The sequence below is a fragment of the Eucyclogobius newberryi genome, unplaced genomic scaffold, assembly GCF_026437365.1.
Source record: "Eucyclogobius newberryi isolate DKJ021-1_F unplaced genomic scaffold, fEucNew1.0.hap1 SCAF_17, whole genome shotgun sequence".
NCBI lineage: Eukaryota > Metazoa > Chordata > Actinopteri > Gobiiformes > Gobiidae > Eucyclogobius > Eucyclogobius newberryi.
In genome coordinates, this window is record NW_027315801.1 from 26,654,437 (window position 1) to 26,663,070 (window position 8,634).

The following is an 8,634-nucleotide window of genomic DNA, read 5'->3' on the forward strand; positions in this document are numbered from 1 at the left end:
GTCAGTTTCGTCGAAGTCGAAACATATTTTGAATGTACACCTCGGCACTGGAGGACAATCATTGTACATTTTTATAGACTTGTATCTTTTTGGCTTTTTCCAACCATGGTCATGGCTCAGGACAAAAAGACAACGTTGTAGACTATTAATTGGTTAGAGCGACACATTGTGGCTTGATTACGTTGTAGTAACTGCATTTGAAAATGTACAATCCCTGTGTAAAGGTTAGCATGTGTCCCAGTGTGCATTTCCAATGGAAGACATGCGTTTGAAAGCAGCATAATAAAAGTATAGCCTGGAGCAGTGGGATAGATAATGGACTGAGTCAAATATAAAAAAGACTTAGGGGGCAATGATAACAAAAGTAAGTATGTATGCACTGAAATGAAATGGATTTGGGTCTGAAAAGAACATCAAAAGAGATGCTTAATCTGAGAAGGCTGCGATGACATGTCCATGATTGTCAATCCCTCTCTGCTGATGAGATGGACGATGATGAACATGTGTGAGGGGCGAGGGGAGGGACCAGGCAGATAATACCTTCTGAATACATGATGAACACAGTCATCAGGCTTTAACTGACTGGGGGCAAGTGCATGCACAGAGACACAGGAGCGTGAGAGTGGCAGCGTGCTCCCCTGCAGACTCTGTAACACAACTACAGAAGATTATCTACTGCATTCCTGTCTGATGCTTTTTTACCAAGCAAGACACAAGAAGAAGATATTTGTTTATAACAGAGCAGTTCCACATTGGTGTCCATAGTGCACTTTCTGAGGAGAGGAGAGGATGCAAAACAACAAGACGGATGGCGAGGGAGAGGGGGGACCCAACATCCAGGGTGAGTAACGAAACCACACCACCTCATAAGGAGGTGTGTGCTGCATGTGTGGCTGAGTGACAGGAGGCCTTTGTTTGCACTGGTGTATGAAGGCTGAACAATTTCAACGATGATTCCATTTTATGATTTATGATGCGGGAATTTCATCCAGTGCAATAAAAGCCAAAATATTGTATTCTTTTTCATATGTGCTTTAAGTTACAATTACATTGATAAAAATGTGTTTAATTTCTATTATTTAATCATGTCGGTGTAATCCCTCATTCATCCTGGAGTGTTCTATTGTAGAAAAAGATTCAGTTGCAGTGATCTGAACTGAATTGATACAAATGTCATTATTTGCTGTTATTTGATGTAAGCTGTGTGGCACGTCTTTCTGTACGTGTGAAAATATGTTTCATATTCTCTAACATGCTATGAAGAGTAGGTCTTTCTATGTTTGGGTTTGCCTCCTGAAACTACTCATTCTCTAGACATTCTATTTCCTCTCTGTAGAAATTTGTCTGTCCCAGGATTGTGAGTTGTGTCTGAAGTCGGGAGAAGGGCTTTCCCCAAACAGGTGCAGACCCAGAGCTGAATTCTATGTTATGTTCAGGTCTGGTTTACTCATAGGGGAAAAATAAAATGTTAAACCTACTTGCAAAATGTGATCCACTCTGCACACTGTTTAATACAAAAAGAGCAAGCTAAAAACAGTTAATTCCAACTACCCGGTAGTATAGTTACCAAATTAAGTAAATAGTAGTAAATAACTATCTTCTTAACTACCAGAATGGTCCATAAGCTCATACAGGTTTTTAATTAATAAACAAACTAAATTATATAACAGTACTATCAATAAAACACAAAAAGTAAACTCTCTGTCTATCATCTGAATGGCATTAAATGACAAGATCTGAAGGACAGTGACATTGCTTTTTAAAGGTTAACCACAATAAAACTTCATATGAGTGAAACAGGGCATCAGTGGCTCTTGTGCAAACTGTCCTTGTGTCCTTGGGGAAGACACTTCACCCACGCCTGCCTCCAGTGTTGGAGCCCACTGTTGTATAATGAGAGTATGTTGTGAGAGTAAATACCGGATGGAGAATTAGCTCATGGTCTAAAATGTGGTGTGTTTCCAGCACGTTCATCAATATCCAATGTCCCAACTTAATAAATAAACAAAGATTAAAGGCACTAGAGCTACAGCTACACTAGAGATCAAACTATAATTGATTGAGAATCTAAAAAGACTTGGCAGAAAAGATAATGATTTACTGTTATAGGAAACTTAATTTAGTATTTCAGTTTATTGTAACCACAGTAATTCTGATCATACACAATCCACAAATCTGAATAGTTACCGTAACATGTCCTAGTGAAGCCAGTGATGCCACTTAACACACTCTCATCATCAGAGGGTTTAAATTGGACCGCTGCCGTCTAAAGTCAGTTAGTCATATCTGGAACGGCTGCAGCTGCGGTAAATAGAACTAAATGACTAACCGAAACCCTACAAAACCACACTTCAGTATTGAGTTTTTGGCAACAATGTATGTACCTTTATCAATATATCTACTAATAATTTACTTAAATTGATGACTAGTTAGGTTATTTAGAAATATTTAAAGTAGGGTTGTGCAATTACTAGAATTTGAAGTGGAAAAAATACCTTGAGTTTTGGAAAAGATTTCCCTTTGGAGGAATAAATTGAATATTTTGTGAAATTTTTACCCTATTTTTGTAATATATCTGCAAAATCTTTCCCAAAAGGCTGAATTATATGCAGCTGTGCACCTATAGACTTTATATAGTTACTGTACAGTCAATGTGATTATATTAATTAATCACCGCGTTGGCATTACAGTATTATTTATTTTACGTTTGTATGCCTCGTCCTCACATGCCAACTGAACAAGCACTAATCTGCCAGCCAGATGTTGTTGGTTCATCCACTGGTGTTTACCGGTAAATCAATTTGCCTGATTGCCCATACGTTAATACAAAACTTTCTTTACGATGTGAATTTTCGTTTATTTTTTAATTTGACTGTAATTGTAGCAATGCTTTTTTGAGCTGCACCTTCTCAAGTGGTCTAATGCCTTTTTGTTCACGTTAAATGTAAACACAAGGGAAAAAAAGATAAATCACAAGATCAGGTTTCACACGTGTGCACACTCAAATTTTGTTTGGCAAGATCTTGTATCCTATTCATTACAAACGATAACTAACTGGGTCCAACACTTTTTCTTACTTTTCTTACTTCTACGGTGTGCAGAAATTACACAGTCGTTGCTATCACCTTTTACCCTTCTTTCTCTTTTGCAAAATGCACTTCAACCTATTGTATAATCTGTAATCTCTATGGTCCAAGTTCAATCTTACTGTTGGTTTAAACTCTGGCATGATTGTAGGTGACCGGAGCAGCACAAGTTAAGCCACAGCTATGAATTGTGTAATCTCTCAAACAAAATCTCAATAGCAGCTCAAAAGAGGGTTTTAAATAGTTAATAATCCATATAAAGAGTGAAGAGGTCACACTTTTGAGTAGGATTAAAGAGGCCTGGACATCTTTTATATAGATGTATATTAATGTGCTTTATGTATATGTTCCACTTACACACGTCAAGTTACTTTATTCTATTGTTCTATAATGTAAAACCTCCATGTACTCGTGTACAGCGTTTCAAATAGCAGCCACTAGTCATTAGGAATAGGACAATCTTAACATCTTATGTCACAATGATTCCCGATAGTTATTAAAAATAGCTGACAGTATAAACATTGTATGGGCATTCATATTTATAATTTTTATATTTTAATAATGTATACTATTATACTGTATGTACTGTATTATAAGTGCAAACAAGACAAGAACATCATGGATGAGTGGCTTTTTTTCCCTCCCCAATCTGGTGGTGTAATGGTGATCTTTGTCAGCAATGCTAACAAAGAACACCACAAGGATGGGGCTATAAACCATTTTGTTTATAGCCCCATCCCTACTTGTCATGTGCCAAAAGTGTTTTCTGTTCATTTATACATAAAAGCTGGACGAGAGAGAGAACGATTACGGTACCATATACCACCTTCATTGTAGTCATCTGGACTCTGTTTTTTGGAAAAACTAACGTTTTGACGTTCATCCGAGAGTCAGAGTTGCATCCAAATGCCTAATCAGGTACTCAGTGAGGAGGGAGTGAAAGCGAGTTCACAATAGGAGGCTGAAAGTAAACAAAGAGGGTTAGTTTCAAGGCAAACCATACCAGGTATACCATATCAGGAGCCTGGTGGGCAAGGCCTACTCAGAGTAGGAAAAATATCTGAGTTCACAGATCAAAGATAACTGGCACCCATTTATTCATGAGTGAGATGCCGTATCAGTGCACAAACAACAAATACTTCATGTGCCATTTCTACAGGACTTAACCCTTGTCCTACCTTCAAAGACAGTACACGGGTGGAAAACACTAAACATTACAAAATTAAAAATAAATGTATTTTAAGTAGGCTATGGATCCACCAATGTTAAAAGTAAATTAAAATGACTACCTACTACTACGATTACCTTTTATTTTAAAGAATGTGATTATCTAAACATTGTAATAATAAACTCACTGTGTTTTCCTTGAGGGACTGTTGATGGATGTCACATATTGTTTTCTCAGTGTCAGAGTTAAACCTGGGAACATAGAGAAAGAAGTAACCTCTTCAACACACGCCTCTCACTGAACCTGAAGCTGTTTGGCCTGACAGACACACACACACAACACACATATTGAGTTTCCACACTTTTTAGGGACATAACTACCTGGTGACTGATCCTAACCTCAACCAAAGTTGGTTGGAGACAGGTCAGAATTCTATGGTAGAATTTTACTGCGACTACTCAGATTGAAGATTTGTTGACGTGGTTTATGATTCATATCTCAGTAATCAAAGGGTCTATCCATAATTGGATGTACCCTGTTCAATCGCCTGCTAGTATAAATAAAAAAGTAAATAAGTAAGTTGGTAAGTGAAAGTAAGTAACAAAAGTTAATGATAACCACAATGGTGCCATTATTCAAATCAACTTTTCAAAGATGTTGAATGGATATTAACCCATAACAAGATTAATACGACATGTTTGTGGAGCAAAACCCAAACAAATAATGACACGGTTCAACATTTGTGGATTTTTATTTTGGAGATTTATTTTGAAAATCTGTGAAACTTCGAAAGAGTCACTCACAATCTGAGATTATGATCCTATTGACCTGCATCCAAGAGCGAGAGGTCAGGTCCTTAATTATTTTCACAGTTTTACATGGACTGACCGATTTGGATTTGATCAGGAAACCAATTAAAAAAACATCAATGCATTGCACCAATGGTGACATAAACATTTGTTGCAGTGAGGGAAAAGCAGCAAACTGGTTGTAGTTGTTGTTGTTGTTGTTGTTGTTGTTGTTGTTGTTGTTGTTGTTGTTGTTGTTGTGTTTCCAAAGTGGGTCAGGGGTCGTGAGGCACTGACCTAGTCATGAGATGAGGTTATAATAATTCACTTATAACAGTTGCATCAGGGTTAGGTAGAATAGCACAAACTACTAAAATAATTCTTAAGCCTGAATATTTAGCAAATTATTAAATTATTATTACTTGAGTCAATTTCTTTTTGCACTGGGCGTCTTGCATAGTTATTTTAGGGGATGCTGGACTGAAAGGTTTCAATATATTGCGCAGATCAGCAGATATAGCTACAAGCTAATGTGCTCTTTGACCCTGGACAGAAGTGATATTAATCATGTGCAGACAATAAATAAAATGGACCATGTAAAATTTTAAATACAGCTATAAACAGACAAGCAAACAAACAAACAAACACTAACAACCAAGCACCAGCAGAGGGAGCACCTCATCAGCAATCCAAAAGAAATGTATATATTTCTAATTTACATTTTTACAGACATCAGGACACTAATGACTACACACCTGTTTGTTTTAAGTCTCTTCTTAAAGTTGAATCAAAACTGTCCTAGAGTGCTACACTCCCTTACAGAAGAGACAAGGAGTTCAAGGCCCCTGCTGCTTTTATGGAGAAGTTCATGCCATGGGGACAATTATGAAATCAAATGTGCTTTTGGCATCAAATTCCCAATATAAAAGTTAATTTCAGTCTTCATATGTGACCTCCAGCAGCTAGCCAGTAATCCCTTTGAGCCCATGCCCTATTAAGCCTTTAAAAGCTGGTATAAATTGTCCATTTTGTAATAGCCATTCCAAATCTAAAGGAAAAATTGGTTTCAAACACTGTTTTCAGCTAGTGCACTTGCACCAGTGTTTTTTAACCTCAAAGATCACAGAATATCACCAGCTCGCAATAATGATATGTTACTTTTAAAGCTCAGTATCACAAATATATCCTGATAGGAGATATTGTGTGTAATAATGCTGCTGTGAAGAAGTAAAGTGGTTCAGGGACCAGGAGCACATGGAGCACATGGAGCACATGGAGCACATGGAGCTTAGGTCACTTGTTACTAGGCACATCTGAAACATCCACTCAACCACATTTGTAGGTAATTTACACTGAAGAAATAATGTTGGACAGGCAACTATTTATATTATAATGACTTGTCTTGCACTTGATTTATGTGTTTTTTCATTGAATTTTCTGTTCCCGTGGGTTTGAGTTATGTGTGTTTGATTTAAGCTCATGACTGTCTCAAACAAGAGTCCAATTATGCATTTGCATTCTTGTCTTGTACAAAATGAGGCCAGAATATTTGCAGGCTGTGTTAAAAGCCTTTTGAACCACAACATGCAAATTATGGAAGACAAAGAGCATTCTGAGGCAGTTCTTAGTGGCTGTCAGAGGGTCAGTTGGGGTCACTGTTGGGTTTATTGAGACAACTGAGTTCAACGATTGGACCATATTTGACGGTGAATGCTTTTAATAAATTATTTTTTTATAAATTGCATTGAAAATTTAGCCTCTCGGTCTTTTACCTTGTGAAGCCTCAATGTCAGACTCAGTAATTATGCCATGCTGTGCTTGATTACATGGGGTTCAAAGGGATCTCTGAAACTGCCAGGAGCAAACTAACACAGCTAACTACAGCTGCAACATAAGCTTCATATTAACACTGTTAACCACAATCAAGTGGAGCACTTTATGCACAAGGCAGGTGGTGAGATAAAAAGATGTAAGAACAGATATAAGCACTTTCACTTATGTACTTACCACAGTATGCAGACCCTCTCGCCGGTGAGCCCATTGGACTGGTTAGTTTTTTTTTATTTTATTTTTATTTTACAAAGCTAGGGACTCAAACTCATACATTAATACTGTAACTTGCTACAACACAATTATAGTTGTATCAAAGTATATACAACTATAATTGTGTTGTTGTAGCAAGTTACAGTATTAATGTATGAGTTTGGTTTTATATGTGTAGCATTTCACTCAGTTCAAAACACTTTAAGCCCAAGCAATCCACCCCATCACCAAATTGTTTGTCTTTGTCTACACAGGAGATGTAGATGTGGATCTAGTCTGAGCAGTAGCGTGCGGTCAAGGCAATCAAGCCAAGTGATTCACCAATAATAATACAATAAAAATTTCCGTGTGTCACAACTATATTTAAATTTTTCCTAAATATATCCAAATAAGCCCATTTTCACCTCACTTCTGCTGCTGTTGCCTGGCTGGAAGTCACAGTGTCTTTTAGTGGCCGCTACAGGCCGCTGAGCAGTAGGTTCTTCTCCCACTCCTTCTCATTCTCTGACCGTGTTCAGAGGCCCGTTCATGTTCCTCTCTCTAACATGCTTTTAGAACCAGAGTGGACAGCAGTTTGGTTTAGAGGTCTGCGCATGCGCATTAGTGAAGAAGAAGAAGAAGAAGAAGAAGAAGAAGAAGAAGAAGAAGAAGAAGAAGAAGAAGAAGAAGAAGAAGAAGAAGAAGAAGAAGAAGAAGAAGAAGAAGAAGAAGAAGAAGAAGAAGAAGAAGAAGAAGAAGAAGAAGAAGATTGTTTCCAATGACTAGATGTTCGTTAGAAATACAGGCAGTATTTTAATAACATAATAACACAGAGCACTAAGTTTAGTTTAGCTCAGTAGGATAGATGTTTGTCCTTCATGATAGAGATTGAGGGTCTAGACTGACTTTTGCATGTTTTGCTGATTCCACTTTTGTGTGGAAATGTTATTCACTAACTATTGATGAACACCCCAAATCTGCTTGCCCATCCATAAAAGTCACTGCACGCTACTGAGTCTGAGAACTCAGATATCCTACTTTGGGCTGAGGTGAAGATTCTAAGCAGGAGATGACTTGGTTTAAAAGAACAGTTGAGAAAGCATTTTTTTGTCAAAAAAGAGAATTCCTCTTTAAACAAAAAAGCTGGTTTACGGTTCAATTTACTGGTAGTGTATAACGTATTTTGAAACCATTGGGTATCAGCTCTGGCCAGTCAGATGCTAATCAGGTATTCATCACTGAGTAAGGAGCTGCATTTTCTAACAATAGGGTTCTATGGCCAATTACAGGGCTGTTAGGGTAACAAAGAGGAATAGTTGCCAGTGAGACATAAAACAGTGTCCAGATGACTACAATTGAATCTATTTCAACCATTATATACATGCTGTAAACACACCGGATCGAAGCCATGGGCTTATTTCTATCCGTTGTCAGCATAAACCTAAGCAATTAACAAGGCCATAGCATCATATTAAGATCTCCCATGTAGATCTCCCATTCTAAGGCTCAATAAAACGGCATTTGTTATATTTTAGTACAGAAAAAAAGCTTTAGGGTTCATAAGGTTAAG

General features: G+C 37.4%; 1 protein-coding gene across 3 annotated transcripts in view; it reads left to right on the plus strand.

Moving 5' to 3' along the window:
• Positions 1-549: 549 nt before the first annotated feature.
• The window catches only part of LOC140363248 (solute carrier family 12 member 5-like), a 20,026-nt gene continuing 11,941 nt past the window's right edge, over positions 550-8,634 (plus strand). For all 3 annotated transcript variants that reach the window (XM_072449708.1, XM_072449709.1, XM_072449710.1), the window contains exon 1: positions 550-841. In XM_072449708.1, coding sequence (XP_072305809.1) covers positions 790-841 — 52 coding nt within the window. In that variant the 5' untranslated portion in view covers positions 550-789. The remainder of the gene's footprint in view (positions 842-8,634) is intronic.